This window comes from Mobula birostris, chromosome 5, assembly GCF_030028105.1.
Source record: "Mobula birostris isolate sMobBir1 chromosome 5, sMobBir1.hap1, whole genome shotgun sequence".
Lineage (NCBI taxonomy): Eukaryota > Metazoa > Chordata > Chondrichthyes > Myliobatiformes > Myliobatidae > Mobula > Mobula birostris.
Genome location: NC_092374.1, coordinates 4,726,436 through 4,747,389, shown reverse-complemented (window position 1 = coordinate 4,747,389; position 20,954 = coordinate 4,726,436). Strand labels below are relative to the sequence as shown.

General features: G+C 50.2%; 1 protein-coding gene and 1 long non-coding RNA gene across 2 annotated transcripts; one reads left to right on the top strand and one right to left on the bottom strand.

Moving 5' to 3' along the window:
- Positions 1-1,437: 1,437 nt before the first annotated feature.
- On the top strand, positions 1,438-10,439 carry LOC140197506 (complement component C7-like). The gene is made up of 4 exons (XM_072257518.1): positions 1,438-1,524; positions 2,379-2,475; positions 7,844-8,028; positions 8,331-10,439. Exons 2-4 carry the CDS (start codon positions 2,441-2,443, stop codon positions 8,504-8,506), a joined length of 396 nt encoding a protein of 131 aa, XP_072113619.1. The 5' UTR covers positions 1,438-1,524; positions 2,379-2,440; the 3' UTR covers positions 8,507-10,439.
- Positions 10,440-11,330: 891 nt separating this feature from the next.
- Positions 11,331-19,643, bottom strand: LOC140197505 (uncharacterized). Its single transcript, XR_011885957.1, has 3 exons — positions 19,037-19,643; positions 14,877-14,994; positions 11,331-12,926 (listed from the first exon to the last, which is right to left on the bottom strand). It is a non-coding gene; the product is annotated as an uncharacterized lncRNA (long non-coding RNA).
- Positions 19,644-20,954: the final 1,311 nt, after the last annotated feature.

The window sequence follows — 20,954 nt, the reverse complement described above, 5'->3', positions numbered from 1 at the left end:
AGCGATGGAATTGGATTGAGGTGTTGGTGGTGTTGGTGGGTGAGGGATGGAATTGGATTGAGGTGGGGGAGGTGTTGGGTGAGGGATGGAATTGGATTGAGGTGGGGAAGTTGTTGGTGGGTGAGGGACGGAATTGGATTGAGGTGGTGGGAGGTGTTGGGTGAGGGATGGAATTGGACTGAGGTGGGGGAGGGACGGAATTGGATTGAGGTGGGGGAGGGATGGAATTGGATTGAGGTGGGGGGAGGTGTTGGTGGGTGAGGGATGGAACTGGATTGAGGTGGAGGAGGTGTTGGTGGGTGAGGGATGGAATTGGATTGAGGTGTTGGTGGTGTTGGTGGGTGAGGGACGGAATTGGATTGAGGTGGGGGAGGGATGGAATTGGATTGAGGTGGGGGGGAGGTGAAGGTGGGTGAGGGATGGAATTGGATTGAGGTGGGGGGAGGGGTTGGTGGGTGAGGGATGGAATTGGATTGAGGTGTGGGAGGTGTTGATGGGCGAGGGATGGAATTGGATTGAGGTGGGGGGAGGTGTTGGTGGGGGAGGGATGGAATTGGATTGAAGTGTGGGGAGGTGTTTGTGGGTGAGGGATGGAATTGGATTGAGGTGTTGGTGGTGTTGGTGGGTGAGGGACAGAATTGGACTGAGGTGGGGGAGGGACGGAATTGGATTGAGGTGGGGGAGGGATGGAATTAGATTGAGGTGGGGAAGGTGTTGGTGGGTGAGGGATGGAATTGGATTGAGGTGGGTGAGGGACGGAATTGGATTGAGGTGGGGGGGAGGTGAAGGTGGGTGAGGGATGGAATTGGATTGAGGTGGGGGAGGGGTTGGTGGGTGAGGGATGGAATTGGATTGAGGTGTGGGAGGTGTTGATGGGCGAGGGATGGAATTGGATTGAGGTGGGGGGAGGTGTTGGTGGGGGAGGGATGGAATTGGATTGAAGTGTGGGGAGGTGTTTGTGGGTGAGGGATGGAATTGGATTGAGGTGTGGGAGGTGTTGGTGGGTGAGGGATGGAATTGGATTGAGGTGGGGGGAGGTGTTGGTGGGTGAGGGATGGAATTGGATTGAGGTGGGGGGAGGTGTTGGTGGGTGAGGGATGGAATTGGATTTAGGTGGGTGGAGGTGTTGGTGGGTGAGGGATGGAATTGGATTGAGGTGGGGTGAGGGACGGAATTGGATTGAGGTGGGGGAGGTGTTTATGGGTGAGGGATGGAATTGGATTGAGGTGTGGGGTGTGTTTGTGGGGGAGGGACAGAATTGGATTGAGGTGGGGTTGGTGTTGGTGGGTTTCTCCTGGGAGATACATTGTGCTGAGGTGGTTTCTTATATTGCAGGGACAGAATGCCCCCCACCAGTGGTGGGCCCTGGAGTGGTGGTCTCTCCTTCCAAACCCAGCCACAAAATTGGGCAGAGGATCTCCCTGTCCTGTTCTGCGTCCCTGACTTTGCACGGTGCCACCAGAATCACATGCAGCCCCAGTCTGCGGTGGGACCCTGATCCACACGAAACCAGGTGTGAGTCAGGTGAGTCACCATCGTTACATCCCTTCCCAACCCTCCAGGGATTCCTTCATCTTTGGACCGATTGAAGGACACCCCGAAGTATGAGATGGGAGAGAGGGGAATGGAGCCCCGTGTACCTGTCCTGCTCCTACAGACCCACACAGGGTCACTTGCCCTGTGCTCACCTTTTCCTTCAGTCTTCGAGCCTTGTAACTCACACATTCCCCTCATCAGAATCCACCTATCACCTCCCCACTCCTAACTGGATCCATCTTTTACCAACCAACCTCTCACCTGGATCCACTGACCACCTACATACACCTCACCTGGATCCACCTGACACTTAGTTGCACCTCATCTAGATACACCTATCACCTATCCACTCCTCACCTGGATACATCTATCACTGACATACATCTCACCTGGATCCACCTATCACCTATCTACTCCTGACCTGGATTCACCTACCACCTGATCACACCTTACCTGGATCCAGCTAGCATCTATCCAGTCCTCAGCTGGATCCACCCATCACCTCCCAGTCCGTGTTGTTCCTCTCCGCCTCCCCGCTTACACCAGCTACCTCTTCTCTACCCTCCCAGTTCCTGATGGAGGGTTTCCACCTGAAACACCCTCCTGCCCCTGTAGATGCTGCCCGACTGGGTCTCTGTAGTCACTTGTGATCGTTCACAGCCGGTGTCCGAACCTGACAACGATTCTTCACACAACCTGCTGCCCCCACAAACACCAGTGGCAGGGCAACTCTCACACTGCACAAGTGGAGGCTTGAGAGAGGTTGGAGGGCTTGGGACGCAGCCAGGACGCTTGGAACCTCACTGACCTCTTGCTCAGGACTCCCTCCTGTTTCATTTCAGCCCCCGAGCCGGAGGAGGTCAGTCCACAACCTCAATGTCCCCCAGGGAAGAAGCTCGTGGAAATGGAGTGTGTCTGTAAAATGCCCTATGAGTGCAGGTATGGCAGCTCGCCACATGCGGGGAGAGGCACAGGAAGGAGAGGAGGGGGATGAGGGGAGAGAACTGGGGTGGGGAGGGGGAGAGGGGTGAGGGTGAAGCTGAGGACGAGGGGGAGAAGGGAAGTAGCAGAGGGGAGGGGAGGTGGGGAGGAGGAAGGAAGAGGGGAGGAGGGAGGGAGGGGAGGGGGAGAGGTAAGAGAGGAGGGGAAGGGGAGATAGGAGAGAGAGGAAGAGAAGACAGGAGGGGCAGAGGGAAGGGGGAGGGGGGAAAGGAAGAGACTGGAGGGGGAGGGATTAAAGGGGCAGAGTTGAGAGGGGAGGTGGGAGACAGAAGGGACAAAGGGGAGTGGGGAGTGGGAGAAGGGTGATGGGTGAGGGGAGAAGGGGAAGCGAAGCAAAAGGGTGGGAGAGCATTCAAACCTGCATCTACTGCTTCCATTGGCACCTTGTTCCAGACTCCTTCCACTCTGCCTCCGTATTTTCCCTTCTCTCCACACCCTCCCTCAACCACCTCTCTCCCCCTTCCCTCAGTCTCCCCTGCTCACCCTCACACTGCCCTCTGAATGATCTCTCCTCACACAACACACCCAGCTCCAGACGGGATCTCAGCCTGGTGGCCTTCACGCCATTCCTCCACCACGTGTCCCTCTCTGTCCGAGAGACCAGGCCCAACACAATATTCCAGCGCAAGTCTCCCAGGCATGGTTCACGACTGGAGAAGGATATCCGTTCATGTTCCTGCATTTGGTTTTTGCCTTTCTGCGAGCCAACATTCACTGACATACACCAGCTCTCCCAGGACAGACCGGGAGATTAACCAGACTTCAGTCTTTTCCTGATTTCAAATGGATGCAGACTAGGCTCTCCATCAGTCCGGGTCGAGCGCGGGTGCTGTGTCCTAGCTGTCTGTGTGATACACAACCTAGGGCAGTGCGAAATGGAGAGCGGGCTGATGCCCATGCAGCGGGGGTTTCTGATCAGAGTTTTCCTTCTGGATCTCAGTGGACTCTAAAAATCCCAACAGATTCACCAGGAAGGGTGAGAGAAGTTCATGAAATGATTATGGTTATAAAAACATAGAGTCTACAAAATGATAGACGTTATAAAATTCCAAGGGGCACGGATAGGATAAACACAGAACACTACAGTACACTTTGGCCCACAATGTTGTGCCAACTTTTTAACCTATTCCGAGATCAGTCTCTCACATAACCCGTCATTTTTCTATCATCCATGTGCCTGTCCAAGAGACTCTTAAATGTCCCCAATGTATCTGCCTCAACCACCACCCCCGGCGGGGTGTTCCACACACCCACCACCCTCTGTGTAAAACACACACTTACCTCTGACATTCCCCCTAAACATTACTCCAACTACTTTAAAGTTACGCCTCCTGGTATGGCCATTTCCGCCCTGGGAACAATCTTTGCCTCTTATCACCTCGCACACCTCTGTCAATGATACGAGCAGAAAGAGTTCATCTACAGTGCGGTAAAAGGAAGGAACGTGGGCTTGCTGTGCTTGTGAATAACAGATGGTATAATCCTGGTCACATTTCTGTGAAAGGACAAATCTGCAGTGCGGTCATCGAATTGCCTGCTGTGAGTTTGTGTCCGTGACTTCAGCCACGCCATATTGCTCATTGTCTGCAGTCTGCCTTCCCGACGCAGTCCCAATGCTACGTGTGACATCGTACACACTCCCACCGTGAGACTCCAGTCTCATTGCAGTACTGGGAGACTTCAACCACATTCTCTCTCGACAAGCCGACCCTCTTCAATCAGTTTCTCAATTATCATACAAGAGAAAATAAAACACGGGATCTCCTGTAAGCAAATGTTAAAGATGAATACAGATCCACGGCTCTCCCCCCACTTGGAACCGCAGAAAGGGAGCCTTTAGATCAGGAGACGGGGAGGGTTGAAACATGCAGAGGGAGCTAAAGGAGAAGATCAGGGTAACTAGAGAGGAATACAGGAGAGAGCTGGAGAACGAACTTGGGCAGGGTAGCACACGGGAGGCGTGGAGAGGCATGAAGAACATCACCAGCTTCAATCAGCCTAGCTGTAGAGCCTCGGATTGCAGCCGTGAATGGGCTGATGAGTTAAACCAATTCTTCAACAGGTTTGACAATTGCCCTCCTGTTCATACAGCCCTCAGCACACCGGTCCAGGTGCAAAGGCACCCAATGTTCTCTCAGCACCCTCCTCCTCACTCCAGTTCGACGTATGGATGAACAACACAGGCTCCCACTGTCTGCATCCCCTCCTTGCCCTGCACCTACCATCCACACCTCCACACACCAACAGCTATCGTCCCGATCTTCACTTCCCCCGGTCCCCACCTTCCACCAACTCCCCAGTCACCATGGACTCACCTTCACTGCTGAGCAGGTGAGAAGGGCTCTGGGGAAACTGGGTCACGGCAAAGCATTGGTGTGAACCCCAGGGTCCTGAATGAGCGTGCTGAGCAGTTGTGTGGAGCTCTCCAGCGTATTTTCAATCTGAATCTCAGCCTGGAACGGGTCCTGACTGTGTGGAAAACACCATATGTGGTCCTAGTACCCAACTGGGCCAAGCAGAATTCTTCAATGACTACCACCCAGTGGCCCTGACCTCATGTTTCAACCCTAGAGAGGCTGGTCCTGGCTCATCTCCAACCCCTGGTCAGATCAGCCCTCGATTCCCTGCATTTTGCCTATCGGGAGCACACAGGAGTCGATGATGCTGTCATCTACCTGCTGAACAGAGCCTACTCCCATGTGGATAAGCAGGGCAGCACCATGAGGATCATGTTTTTTTATTCTTCAATAACATACAGCCATCATTGCCGGGGGAAAAGCTCCACTGAGTGCAGCTTGGCACTTCCATTGTATCCTGGGTAATGAACTACCTGACTGGAAGACTACAGTTTGTGTGGCTTCAGAGCTGTGTGTCAGACTGGCTATAAATCGCACTGGGACCCCACAGGACTGTACTGGCTCCCTTCCTGTTACCCTGTATACCTAGGCCTTTAGATGCAACACTAAGTAATATCATCTGCAGAAATTCTCTGATGACTCAGCAATAGTTGGGTGTATAAAAGGAGGACGGGAGGGCCCTAGTGGAGGACTTTGTCAAATGGTACAAGCTGAATCATCTGCAGCTCAGCATCAGTAAGACAAAGGAGATGGTGATGGACTTCAGGAAGACTGAGCCTGCACTGCTCCCTGTTACTGTTGATGTGAGGACGTGGATGTGGTGAGGACCTACAAGTACCTGGGGGTGCACCTGGATGACAGATTTGAGTGGAGCACCAACTCAGAGGCTGTGTACAAGAAGGGCCAGAGTCACCCCTACTTCCTGAGGAGACTGAGGTCCTTTGGAGTCTGCAGGCCTCTCCCTCACATGTTCTACCAGTCTGCTGTCACCAGTATAATCTTCTATGTGGTAGTACGCTGGGGCAATGGCATCATCACGGGTGATGCCAACAGGCTCAATAAACTGATTAGAAAGACTGGCTCTGTTATAAGAGTCAAACTGGACACACTGGGGGCTGTGGTGGAACAAAGGACCCTACGGAAAATCCTGGCCATTCTGGACAATGTTTCTCACCCTCTGCATGCCACATTGGCCGAATAGAGGAGCACGTTTAGTAATAGACCAAGACTACTGCACTGCTCCAAAGGGTTCAAATGAGGTCATTCTTACCCTCGGCCATTAGGCTCAATAACAAGTCAACCTATAGCCGGGGAATGATGACCCCTTCCTGTTAGACTGCTCGAGGTAACTTGTTTATTAATCTTCCTTGTTTCTCTTCTAATATCGGTATATCTGTGCTGTTGTAATGCTACTGTGGGACTGTAATTTCCGTTGGGATCAATAAAGTATCTATCTATCAAGTCACCTCTCATCCCCCTTCATCCATAGGGGAAAAAAGCCCTCATTCGCTCAATCTTTGCTCATAAGACATGCTCTCTAATCCAGGCAGCATCCTGGTAAATCTCCTCTGCACTCTCTCTAAAGCCTCCACACATCTCCCACAATGAGGCGACCAGAACTGAGCACAACGGATGAATTAGGTAAATCGATGATTCGGCCAGGAGAATGGCAGCCTGGTGCAGGGGCCCCAATGCACAGCCGTTACAGTGGTTTGTAAACTCAGCAGCTCCATTGCGGACACAACTTCCCACATTATTGCTTTTTCTTGCACTATTTTATTGGATTTCGTAGCAATTTTCTACCTTGCACTGTACCGCTGCCACAAAACCGTTTCATGATGTAGGCCGCGTTAGCGCGGCGCGATTACAGCTCGGGCCGCTCTGGGGTTTGGAGTCCAATTCCAGCACTGTTTGTACATTCTCGCTGTGACTGCGTGAGCTTCCTCCCGCAGTCCAACTAGGAAGTTAGTTGTTGATTGTAAATTGTCCTGTGATTAGGATGCTGGTAAGTTGAGGGCTGATGGACTGTGTAGATCGGTGGACCAGAAGGACCTGCGTCTCTAAATAAACAAATAGTGCCGACTGCCACCGGGAAGAGTGGGGGAGGCAGATACAATAGATGCTGTTAGACACGTGAGAAGGCAGAGAACGAGGGAGGGGAGAACTTAGTTAGATTTACAGTTCAGAACGAGCTACGTCGCCCAGCAGCCCACTGGCCTATTCACAGGTTAGAAACAGATGACTGGGTGGAGATGCGTCTCTACCAAAGGAGGTGTAAGGCGCTCCTTCTCTCCACGAGCCTGCAGGTCACCCTTGGGCGAGGTGTAGCACCTGCTTAGCCCCCCACCCCACTCCTCCCTCCCCGATCAGGGTCACGTGAAACCACGGGAACTGGTGGTAGATGGCCATATGAGTAACTGGTGCACATCGAGTGGTGGAGCAGACTCGATGGGCCGAATGGCCGACTTCTGCTCCTTTATCTTATGGTCCTGGTGATGCGACCACTGACGCCAGGCAGACAATCTCTGAAGAGTATTGATAATGGCTGGGGTCACCCATCTTGTAAAGACACCGCCCAGAGAACAGCAATGGCAAACCACTTCTGTAGAAAGATTTGCCAAAGAAAATCCTGGTCATGAAGACTATGATCGCCCATGTCATACGAAGCAACACATAATGGACGAACAAACCAATCACAGGACAATTTACAATGACCAATTAACCTACAGTCCAGAACATCTTTGGACCGTGGAAAGAAACTGGAGCCTCAAATTGAAATCCACGGGCTCGCCAGAAGAACGTACAAACTTGCTTACAGAAGATGTCGGAGTTGAACTCCAAACTCTGAGCATTTTTAATTATTACGTATTGCAACCTCCTGCCGCAAAACAACAAATTTCCTTACACGTGCCAGTGATATTAAACCTGATCGGCCTGTCTCTCCTCAGCGCCTCTCTGCCAGTCTGCGTGAGAGACGCAGGGAGTGACCGTAACATGCTGTTAACCTGGTGTAAACTACAGTCGCTGCAGTGCCTGGGCCGAGCCTTCGCCTTGGCTGAGGATGCCGATTGCCCGGCCCCAAGCCTCACGGACAGACGCTGCGGGGCCTGCGCGCCCTGGGAGACGTGTGACGGTAGGGATCCTCCACTCATTGGTGAGGGGCAGCCCCTCCAAGACACAAGCATTGGGAGGGGTGGAGTGGAAACATCTGATGTCATTGAGTGAGAGAAATGGTAAGGAGGGAGGGGTAGTAAGAATGCAGGGGATGTTAGGAGGGAGCTGATCTCACTGTGGGAGGGTGGATGCAGTGAAGAGAGTCTCATTGTGGGAGGGTGGGTGGGCTGAGGAGGGTCTCCCTGTGTCCTGGGACAGTGGTGTGCTGAGGGTCAAGGCTGGTATTTGACGACAGCTCTCTCTCTCTCACTCTCTCCACAGCCCAGAGTGACCGCTGTGTGTGCTCAGAGGCGGCAGAGTGTATTCAGCCCGGGATTGAGTTCTGTGCCGAGCTGGAGGGCAGCGAGGGGGAGCAAACCCTTAGCGAGTGCCAGGCCGCTGTCCTGCAGTGTTGGGGTCAAGCCTTCAAACTCACCGCCTCGCATCCCTGTCCCTGACCACCGGGCACCTTCTGCCCCTACACTGCCCATATACCCTTTCCCAGTCCCTCCCCCTACACTGCCCCTCTCGCTACACTGCCCACCGTTCGTGCCCTTGGCACAGTCCACAGCCCATATACACTCTCCCTCCCGTACACTGCCCACCATTTGTGCCCCTGGCACAGTCCACAGCCCATATACCCTCTCCCTGGCACAGTCCACAACACACCGCTCCACTGCTCTAGGCTGACACGCCATCCACTTCCCCACTGCCCGATATCCACATCTTACTCACAGCCCAACAACTCCCTCCACAAACCTCCACATCCTACCTTCCCTGCCCCCCTCAAACCTTCGTTCCTTCTGCCTCCAAGCCTCACCCTCCGTCAAATCAAGTGTAATTATCATTTACCCAGATATGGGCACAGCAAACAAAACGGTGTTCTGGGCCAAGGTGCAAAGCAGGTAGAATAGCACATTCAAAATATCGAGCAAAGATGCAAATTCACTCTAAAACAACATAAATAGTCCAAGACCCTGAGAGACAATGTCCAGCGATCGATGGTGGAGTCTCCCGGCAATGGACAGACGTACGCATCCCAGCCTGCCATTCCACCACTCAAACACGGGGCAGCACTGTCAGGTGAGGCCGGGCCCACAGCCCAGTGCAGACACCACATCTCCCACCTGGTCTGCAGCAGCAGGCTAGCCCAAGCCTTGAGGCCTAGTTCTCGCTACAGCTCAGACTACACAGCTCCCATGTTGCCTGTCCCACCACCAGACAAAGGTAACGGGTCTGTGGCAACTTACATTATCACTGTCCAACGGGGTCCTGCGATATCAAGTGAAATGTCTGAGGCAATTTCCCACAGTTTTACTGCACCAACTCCAATGTTTCTGAGTAGCGGGCTGCAACACAGACCGCGGCCAGGTCAGTTCCTCTGGACCCAAACTGGATCCTCCGATATCCCAGCCATCTCCTTTCCGGTTGTAAGACCATCAGACATAGAAGCAGAATTAGGCCATTTCGCCCATCAAGTCTGCTCCACCATTCCATCATGGCTGATCCTGGATCCCAGTCAACCCCAAACACCTGCCTTCGCGCCATATCTTTCATGCCCTGGCCAATCTATAAACGATCAACTTCCACCTTAAATATACCCACGGACTTGGCCTCCACCGCAGTCTGTGGCAGAGCATTCCACAGATTCACTACTCTCTGGCTTAAAAAGTTCCTCTTTACCCCTGTTTTAAATGATTGCCCCTCAATTTTGTGGCTGTGCCCTCTTGTTCTGGATACCCCTACCATAGGAAATGTCCTCTCCACGTCCACCTGATCTAGTCCTTTCAACATTCAGTAGAGTTCAATCAGATCCCCCCGCATTCTTGTAAATTCCAGTGAGTACAGGCCCAAAGCTGCCAAACGTTCCTCTTATGTTAACCCCTTCATTCCTGGAATCATCATTGTGCACCTCCCCTGGACTATCTCCAATGACAACACATCCTTTCTGAGGTATGGGTCCTAAAACTGTTGTCAATACGCCAAGTGCACCCTGACTGGTGTCTTATAAGGACTCAGTATTATCTTCTTGCTTTTATATTCTGTTCCCCTTGAAATAAATGCCAACATAGCAATTGCCTTCTTCACCACAAACTTAACTTGTAAATTAACCTTCTGGGAGTCTTGCACGGGTACTCCTAAGTCGCTCTGCACCTGATGTTTGAACCTTCTCCCCATTTAGATAATAGTCCGCACCATTGAAACACCCTGGTTTCCTTGGCTGCGTAAGCCTAGGGAAGACAATCTCCAAACTCGTGAGACTGAGGCACGCTGGATCCCACCCCAAACCCTGGTTTGTGTGGATGCTGTGTCATTTGCAACCCTGTTGCAAACTAATACCATGAAATAACTGATGTTACACTGCATATGATTAAAGGAATTACAAACGTATATTTATGGATCTTAACTGAAGGGTTAGTAAAGAATAACAAAAAGAAAAGCAACACACATCAAAGTTGCTGGTGAACGCAGCAGGCCAGGCAGCATCTGTAGGAAGAGGTACAGTCGACGTTTCAGGCCGAGACCCTTCGTCAGGACTAACTGAAGGAAGAGATAGTAAGAGATTTGAAAGGGGGAGGGGGAGGGGGAGATCCAAAATGATAGAAGACAGAAGGGGGAGGGATGGAGCCAAGAGCTGGACAGGTGATTGGCAAAAGGGATACGAGAGGATCATGGGACAGGAGGTCCAGGGAGAAGAACAAGGGGGGGGGGGAACCCAGAGGATGGGCAAGGGGTATATTCAGAGGGACAGAGGGAGAAAAAGGAGAGAGAGAGAAAGAATGTGTGTATAAAAATAAATAACGGATGGGGTGAGAGGGGGAGGTGGGGCATTAGCCGGAAGTTAGAGAAGTCATTGTTCATGCCATCAGGTTGGAGGCTACCCAGACAGAACCTCTTCCTAGAGATGCTGTGTTCACCAGCAACTTTGATGTGTGTTGCTTGAATTTCCAGCATCTGCAGAATTCCTGTTGTTTACAAAAAGAAAAGGGCCCATTCAGTCAAACGTGCACAAGTCGGAGTTCATCTTGAACGTCTCTGTCACTCGCGCACTGGGCCCTCGGTCAACGTGAAAACACACACCACCTTCTGAACGTCGCTCACAATCCATCTGGAACAAACGGGTCTCCCACTGCATCGTATGCTACGACCGGTTCTCCCCAGCATCTTCTCTCGTCATCTCCTCTCGAACATAAACTCCAAGCCCAACCTCAGTGTCCCTCACCAGAGAAACCTCCCCTTAATCCGACTATTCTAATTGGATAGCACACATTCTTCTCTCTCTTATCTTAGTCATAGTCATAGTCATACTTTATTGATCCCGGGGGAAATTGGTTTTCGTTACAGTTGCACCATAAATAATAAATAGTAATAAAACCATAAACAGTTAAATAGTGATATGTAAAATATGCCAGATGGAAATAAGTCCAGGACCAGCCTATCAGCTCAGGGTGTCTGACCCTCCAAGGGAGGAGTTGTAAAGTTTGATGGCCACAGGCAGGAATGACTTCCTATGACGCTCTGTGTTGCATCTCGGTGGAATGAGTCTCTGGCTGAATGTACTCCTGTGCCCACCCTGTACATTATGTAGTGGATGGGAGACATTGTCCAGGATGGCATGCAACTTAGACAGCATCCTCTCTTCAGACACCACCGTGAGAGAGTCCAGTTCCATCCCCACAACATCACTGGCCTTACGAATGAGTTTGTGATTTTGTTGATGTCATCATTAATAACCCAAACATAAGCTGAAAACAAGCAGTACAAAATGAGATACATACAGCATAAGAGTAGTAAATGTGGACCATGGTATTACACTATTGTTCCATTTACCAAAATGCATTATCGTACATTTCCCAACACTTTATTCCATCTGCCATGTTTTTTCCCATTCTTCCAATTTGTCTAAGTCCTGCTGCAATTGCATTGCTTCCTCAACACTACCTGCCCCCCCACCTATCTTCGTATCATCCGCAATCTTTGCCATAAAGCCACCAATTCCATTATCCAAATCATTGACAAACAATGTGAAAAGCAGCAGTCCCAATACTGACCCCTGAGGAACATCACTAGTCACCAACAGCCAACCAGAAAAGGCCCTTTTTATTCTCTCTCGCTGCCTCCTGCCTGTCAGCCATTCCTCTATCCATGTAATTCCACAGAATTTTATCTTGTTAAGCAGCCTCACGTGTGGCACTTTATTAAGCGCCTTCTGAAAATCCATGTAAATAACATCCACAGCCTCTCCTTTGTCCACCCTGCTTGTTACTTCCTTGAAGAACTCTAACAGATTTGTCAGGTAAGATTTCCCGTGACAGAAACCATGCTGATTTGACTTACTTTATCTTTAGTCTCCAAGTACCTCAAAACCTCATCCTTAATAATGGACTCCAACACTTTCCCAACCACTGAGGTTAAGCTAACTGGCCTATAGTTACCTTTCTTTTGCCTTCCTCCCTTTTAAAAGAGTAGAGCAACATTTACAACCTTCCAGTTCTCTGGGACAATCCAGAATCAAGAGAATCTTTAAAGATAATGACCAATGCATCTGTTATCTTTTCAGCAACCTCTCTCAGGACTCTGGGATGTAGTCCAGCTGGTCCAGGTGACTTATCCACCATCAGACCGTTCAGTTTGCCCAGCACTTTCCATACAGTCTCCTCTGATATCCTGGCCAACTCCAAACCCAAACCGACTCCTTCCCCGATATCCTGACCGGTTTTTCCAAACCCAAACCGACTCCTCCTCCGATATCCTGACCGGCTCCCTCTCCGACATGCTGGCCGGACCCGCCGCTGACACCAGTCCACCTACTTCGATCAACGAGCAGCTCACTGAGGGAGCCCTGCAGTACCTGATGTTCTTGGAGTCGAATTGTCTCTGGATCGTAAAAAACAAATCTCACCAAGTAAAAAGCAACACACCTCAAAGTTGCTGGTGAACGAAGCAGGCCAGGCAGCATCTCTAGGAAGAGGTACGGTCGACGTTTCAGGCCGAGACCCTTCGTCAGGACTAACTGAAGGAAGAGTTAGTAAGGGATTTGGAAGTTGGAGGGGGAGGGGGAGATCCAAAATGATAGGAGAAGACAGGAGGGGGAGGGATGGAGCCAAGAGCTGGACAGGTGATTGGCAAAAGGGATACGAGAGGATCATGGGACAGGAGGCCCAGGGAGAAAGAAAAGGGGGAGGGGGGGAAACCCAGAGGGTGGGCAAGAGGTATAGTCAGAGGGACAGAGGGAGAAAAAGGAGAGAGAGAGAAAGAATGTGTATATAAAAATAAGTAACAGATGGGGTACGAGGGGGAGGTGGGGCATTAGCGGAAGTTAGAGAAGTTGCTGTTCATGCCATCAGGTTGGAGGCTACCCAGACGGAATATAAGGTGTTGTTCCTCCAACCTGAGTGTGGCTTCATCTTTACAGTAGAGGAGGCCGTGGATAGACATGTCAGAATGGGAATGTGATGTGGAATTAATATGTGTGGCCACTGGGAGATCCTGCTTTCTCTGGCGGACAGAGCGTAGATGTTCAGCAAAGCGGTCTCCCAGTCTGCGTCGGGTCTCACCAATATATAGAAGGCCACATCGTGAGCACCGGACGCAGTATATCACCCCAGTCGACTCACAGGTGAAGTGTTGCCTCACCTGGAAGGACTGTCTGGAGCCCTGAATGGTGGTAAGGGAGGAAGTGTAAGGGCATGTGTAGCACTTGTTCCGCTTACAAGGATAAGTGCCAGGAGGGAGATCAGTGGGGAGGAATGGGGGGGACGAATGGACAAGGGAGTAAAAAGCTCCTTTGGTTGGCCCCCGAGAGGCCACTGTGGCTCTTAGCGAAAGTCCAGTCCACTCTTCCCACTGTCACTGTACTCACTGACTCCTTTCATCACAATAAACGTTCAGACACCGTAGCGAGTTTGCACTGATGGTCAGCACAGACCAGAGACCCCTTCATGGACAGAGGAGGGGAGGGAGAGGGAGGGAAAAGCAAGGGAGGAGAGAACAGCAGGAGGGAGAAGGAGAGGAGAGCAGGGAGAGGGAGGGGAGAGTGGATGGATCGAGAGGGACAGAGGGCAGGGGGGAGGGAGGAGAGAGCGGGGAGAGTAGGGGGACGGGGAAGAGAGAGTGGGGAGGGAGAGACTGTGTGTCAGAGAGATTTTGTGCATGTTTGTGTGAGAGAGAGACTGATTGTGTGTGTGTGTGTGTGTGAGAGACGGAGAGACTGTGTGAGAGACTGAGAGAGAGAGACTGTGTGTGTGAGAGACAGAGGGAGAGACTGAGAAACAGGGAGTCAGTGTGAGAGAGAAATAGACTGCATGAGAGAGAGAGGGAAAGAGAGAGACTATGTGAAGGAGAGAGACGGTGGGTAAGACAGAGGGAGATTGTGTGTGTGTTTGAGAGGAGTCTTTGTGTGAGAGAGAGAGAGACTATGTGAAAGAGAGAGACTTGTGTGTGTATGTGTGAGACAGAAGGTGTGAAAGAGAGAGTGTGTGTGACAGAGAGAAACTGTGAGAAAGACTGTACGTGTGAGATAGAAAGAGAGTGTGTCTGTGAGAGAAAGACTGTTTGATAGAGTCTGTGTGTAGGACAGAGAGAGACTGTGTGAGAGAGAGTGTGTGTGTTAGAGAGAGACCTGGCCCCTCAGCCTCAGTCCCGGAGTTACAGGGTTTTGCTGGCAGTTTGCGGGTACACGGTTACAAGCTGCCAGGAATCTCAGCAAACGTTCACCAGTGCTTCGAACAGACATGACACGGAACGGAAGGTGGTCTCGGTGAACACGGACACGGACACGTGGGAGGGTCAATTCACTAGATTGGAGGCACAGGTCACTCCACTAACCTTGGCCTGGCCAGCAGAGGGGACACACGAGGACCTCACACACTCATAGTCCACAGGTGCTGGAAATCCAGAGCAACACGCACAGAATGCCGGAGGAACTCAGCAGGTCAGGCAGCGTCTGTGGAGAGGAATAAACAGCGAGCTGAGTCTCTTCATCAGGACAAGTGAAGGGGGAAGGGGAAGGAGGACAGGGTAGAAGGTGATAGGTGAAGGCAGGTGGGTGGGGGAAGGGGAGGGGGGATGAAGTGAGAATCTGAGACGTGACAGGTGGAAAAGGTAAGGGGCTAAAGAAGAAGGGTTCTGTCAGGAGAGGAGAGAGGAGAGAGGAGCACAGCAGAACCGAAAGGAGGAGAGTCACCAGGGGCAGGTGAGGAGATGTAAGATACCAGAATGGGGAAGTGAGGGGGACGGGGAGGGGGAAATAACCAGAAGTTGGAGAAATCGATATCCTTGCCATCAGGTTGGAATACGTGTTCCTCCTCCAACCTCGTCGTGGCAGAAGAGAAGCCATGAACCAAATGGGATAGGAATTGGAATGGTGGCCGCCAGGAAATATCACTTTCTGAAGATGGAGTGAAGCTGCTCAACGACTAAATACCGGTTCAGCTTGTGAAGCCCATGTCCCGAAAATAGAATAAACAATAATCTCATCATTTATACGATACAGGATGAAGCTCCCACCCCACCGCCAATCACAGAGTGAAGCTCCCTCTACACTGTCCCATCACACACTCCCGGGGCCAGACACAGAGTGAAGCTCCCTCTACACTGTCCCATCACACACTCCCAGGGTCAGACACAGAGTGAAGCTCCCTCTACACTGTCCCATCACACACTCCCGGGGCCAGACACAGACTGAAACTCCCTCTACACTGTCCCATCACACACTCCCGGGGTCAGACAGAGAGTGAAACTCCCTCTACACTGTCCCATCACACACTCCCGGGGTCAGACACAGAGTGAAACTCCCTCTACACTGTCCCATCACACACTCCCAGGGTCAGACACAGAGTGAAGCTCCCTCTACACTGTCCCATCACACACTCCCGGGGTCAGACACAGAGTGAAGCTCCATCTACACTGTCCCATCACACACTCCCAGGGTCAGACACAGAGTGAAGCTCCCTCTACACTGTCCCATCACACACTCCCAGGATCAGACACAGAGTGAAGCTCCCTCTGCACTGTCCCATCACACACTCCCGGGGCCAGACACAGAGTGAAGCTCCCTCTACACTGCCCCATCACACACTCCCAGGGTCAGACACAGAGTGAAGCTCCCTCCACACTGTCCCATCACACACTATCTGGGTCAGACACAGAGTGAAGTTCCCTCTACACTGTCCCATCACACACTCCCGGGGTCAGACACAGAGTGAAGCTCCCTCTACACTGTCACTCCTGGCGGTCAGACACAGAATGAAGCTCCCTCTACACTGTCCCATCACACACTCCTGGGGTCAGACACAGAGTGAAGCTCCCTCTACACTGTCCCATCACACACTCCCGGGGTCAGACACAGAGTGAAACTCCCTCTACACTGTCCCATCACACACTCCCGGGGTCAGACACAGAGTGAAACTCCCTCTACACTGTCCCATCACACACTCCCGGGGTCAGACACAGAGTGAAGCTCCCTCTACACTGTCACATCACACACTCCCGGGGCCAGACACAGAGTGAAGCTCCCTCTACATTGCCCCATCACACACTCCCAGGGTCAGACACAGAGTGAAGCTCCCTCCACACTGTCCCATCACACACTCCCAGAGTCAGACACAGAGTGACGCTCCCTCTACACTGTCTCATCACACACTCCCGGGGTCAGACACAGAGTGAAGCTCCCTCTACACTGTCCAATCACACACTCCCGGGGTCAGACACAGAATGATGCTCCCTCTACACTGTCTCATCACACACTCCTGGGGTCAGACACAGAATGAAGCTCCCTCTACACTGTCCCATCACACACTCCCAGGGTCAGACACAGAGTGAAGCTCCCTCTACACTGTCCAATCACACACTCCTGGGGGTCAGACACAGAATGAAGCTCCCTCTACACTGTCCCATCACACACTCCTGGGGTCAGACACAGAGTGAAGCTCCCTCTACACTGTCCAATCACACACTCCTGGGGGTCAGACACAGAATGAAGCTCCCTCTACACTGTCCCATCACACACTCCTGGGGTCAGACACAGAGTGAAGCTCCCTCTACACTGTGTGATCACACACTCCCGGGGCCAGACACAGAGTGAAGCTCCCTCTACACTGTCCCATCACACACTCCCAGGGTCAGACACAGAGTGAAGCTCCCTCCACACTGTCCAATCACACACTCCTGGGGTCAGACACAGAATGAAGCTCCCTCTACACTGTCCCATCACACGCTCCCGGGGTCAGACACAGAGTGAAAAAAAAAAATCCTACTAAGCAAGAAAAAGTGGGGGGGATCCCCATTAGGTGTTCAATCCCAGAGCCATGCGTCATAGAAAAAGCTTCAAAAGATAAACATCAAACCGCCAGCAAGAAAAAAAGTACCAAAAATTTACAATTAGATCGTGGAGGAAATCTATCAATTAACTCTAATTTTCTCCAAACTAAGACATAGCATCACTTGAGAGAACCATTGTGACAAAGTGGGAGCTGATGTATCCTTCCACTTCAACAAAATGGCCCTCCTAGCTATCAATGTAACAAATGCAATAACATGTTGGTCAGACACAGAGATACCACGGATATTTTGAGGAATTATTCTGAAAAGCACAGTTAATTTGTTAGGTTGTAAATTAATTTTAAATGCTTTAGAAATTGTTGAAAAAACTGACTTCCAGAACTGTTCCAGTATAGAACAAGACCAAAGCATGTGTGTCAGTGTAGCTGTCGCAGTTTTACAATCACAATAACTATCAACATTAGGGAATATTTTAGACAATCTCTTCTTCGTCAAATGGTAACGATGTACAATTTTAAATTGAATCAGTGAATGACTTGCACAAATCAGAGTTAACCAGCTTCAGAATCCGCATCCAATTCTCCATCATAAAAGTCAAATTGAGTTCCTTTTCCCAATCTTATTTAATCTTAAATAAAGGACGGTTATCCCATTGTAATAGTAAATTATAAATTCTTCCCATAGAACCCTTCATCGAAGGGTTCATACTCATAATAGTATCTAACAGGTCGGCATCCAATATGTAAGGAAAATTACTTAAATATTTTTGTAAGAAATGTCTAACTTGAAGGTATTGTAAAAAGTGTGAGTATGAAAGAGGATATTTATCAACTAATTTTTCAAAAGACATCAATCTATCTTCTTTAAAAATCCAAAAAAGAATTAATACCTTTATTTTCCCAATAAAAAAATTGGATCACTCAAAGAAGGCTTAAAAAAGTCATTCTGATAAATTAAGCTACAAAGTTTAAATTTTTTAACATTAAAAAAATTGCAGAACTGGAGCCAAATTTGTAATGAAAGCTTGATCACAGGGCATAGGTTTAAATTAGCGACTTTAGCTAATTGTATAGGTAAAGCAACTTCCAATAACGAGGTTAAATAAAACTATTTCACAGCTTTCAATTCCAGGTCTACCCAAATTGGCCGATCATTCTTATCAACCCAGTATAACCAAAAGGACATGTATCGCACATTAACAGCCTAGTAATACATTCTTAAATTAGGCAAAGTGAGACCGCCATTCTTTTTCAACTTTTGTAAGTGACGTTTACTAATTCCTGGTCTTTTATTATTCCAAATAAAAGATAAAATAATAGAATCAATCCGATCAAGATACTTCTTAGTCAAAAAAGGGATATTCTGAAATTAATATAAAAAATTAACTTTAATTCTTGTCGGGTAATGTAAAGAAGGAAACAGTTTTTATCATATGCCTGTTTCATTACCAGAGCAAATCTTGATCTTTGTTCCATTACCTCCTTCGGATAATTCTCATAAAAACGGAGCTCAGATTCCTTAAATCTAAAAACTCTGTTTTCTTGCCTGTCACATTATTTGATCTTTAATTTTAAAGTGATGAAAACAAACCAAAACAGATCTTGGTTTATTTGGATCTTTAAATTTCAAAGTAAGAGCTCTGTTTGCTCTTTCTAAAGCAGGCGGCTGTGATAATATGGTAGGAAATAGAGTATGAAAAAGCTTACCAAAGTAAGCAGTTAAATCTTCATCTTCAGCTCCTTCTTGCAGCCCAACAATTCATATATTCCTTTGGCGAGACCTAGTTTCCAGGTCTATAATCTTATTTTGATATCTTTCCAAATGAGTTGTAGCTTCAAACAATTTTTGCTTAGTTACCTTCAATTCCTCTTCGTGTGTAATAACTTGAGTTTCCAAGTCTTTAAGTTTTCCCAGAAATGACTTCATTTCATTACTATTCCTTTCCAGTTAGTCTTTAATTGACCCATTCTGATCTTTAATTGAATTCAGTGTCTGTACCATATCTTCAGCCCATGATGACATTTCATCAGATCTTTCCTTTTGCACCTTTCCTTTCCCATTACCTTTGTCACTAGGTTCAGACAAGTTCTTCCCACTTCTTGTAGACATAGGCATATTGTTCCCCTCAAGAATCAGCAAATAAAAGTTTTAAATTCTAAGTTTAAACTAGGGGGAGAGGAACAAAGCTAAGATCAGCACAAACCTGCTGCTACTCCATTTCCAGACAGGCGCAGTCTCCCCCGTCAAGCCTTTCATCCCCAATGAGGTCCTGCTTCCCCCACTGGCCCGCTTGGGACAAGTAAGGTCAGAGATAACTGACATCAGACACAAATTTAAGAGACGCACCCTCCACAACGTAATCTTTTTTCCGGCGTCAGGTGTTCATGCAGCTGGCACGGGAGGAAGATGTTGAGGGCCGGTTTACTGTCCGGCACAGGGGGGTGGACTATCAGGTGTACTGGAGCTCAGAGCGCCCACGGTGCCATGCGTGCAGGGAGGTGGGGCATTTTCGGAGGGACTGTCCCTACCACCTGAAACCCTGGGGAGCCCACTTCGGGCACCAGTGCCCCAGCTACGTCTGCCCGATCCGACTCCTGTGCGTGCCCCTGCCCCTGCCCCTTCCCCTGCCCCGGCCCCTCACCCTGCACCTACCTCTGTCCCTGCTCTTGCCCCTGTGGTTCAGGTGGGAGACTACATGCAAGGAGGTTCAGACGGGGGATGAGATGGAGCTTGTGCGGGACAAGGAAGCGAAGAAGAAATCTAAACACCCTAAGAAGTCGGCTCCCGAGACCATTTGCTCTAAAGTGGAGCGGGAGGCTCGGAGAGGTGCGCAGGTGGACGAGGCGGTGGAAGCGAAGAGTACCGCCCCATCGGTGAATCCTGCACCTGTGTGCTCCTCCGGCGTGAAGAGGAGAAGGGAATGTTCCCCCAAGAGGACAGGGAATGTCGATGCGGAGAAGTCCCAGGAAGGGGTGGGAATCCGGCTGAAGGCTGGTTCTAACTCTGTCTCTAGATGTAGCCACCAGTCCTGTGGTTGGTGGTGTGTTTGTGCAGAAAGCTAGTATTAGCCCTGTCTGAGCAACTGAGCCCTCCACCCAGGACTCAGTAGTTAGCGCCTCCAGGAATCCAATAACGCAAGCGGAGAGGAGACAAAGCTCTCTCACTCTCAGCATCAGACTGCCGGTGGATCCCTAGGACCGGAGTTGCTGGGGTCCATCTCATACCAGTCTCCTGGGGAGGGTGATATACTCTGCATGCCGACCCCATCAACAAATGGCCTGCAGGGAGTCCCTGGGGATTATCCCTCCATTGTCGTAACTGTGGATGAGACTGATGCGACGGTGGAGTGGGCAGGTATGAGTGAGGTACCCACTGCGCAGTGTGGGTTACAAGTGCAGCCGTCTATTAGAACACATGGGGAGGAAGATGGGAGATCTATTTGCAGTGAGGGGGTGGAGGGAGACTCCTTTGATAGTGAGACATTGGACATCCTCACCCCTCCTGAGAAATCCCCGTTGATACCAGTTGAGGAAATCAGAGATTTCATCCTGACCGCCGAGGGTGCAAGGCATCGGCCTAAACTAGCCTTGCTTCGCTGGGCTAGCACGCTGATGCTGGTGAAGT

Excerpts from the sequence above, each read along its gene's own strand:
- LOC140197506 (XM_072257518.1), top strand. The coding sequence starts at position 2,441 with ATGGAGTGTGTCTGTAAAATGCCCTATGAGTGCAG. Across the intron at positions 2,476-7,843 it reads AAAATGCCCTATGAGTGCAG|CGCCTCTCTGCCAGTCTGCG; the intron begins GTATGGCAGCTC and ends GTCTCTCCTCAG. Across the intron at positions 8,029-8,330 it reads GCCCTGGGAGACGTGTGACG|CCCAGAGTGACCGCTGTGTG; the intron begins GTAGGGATCCTC and ends CTCTCTCCACAG.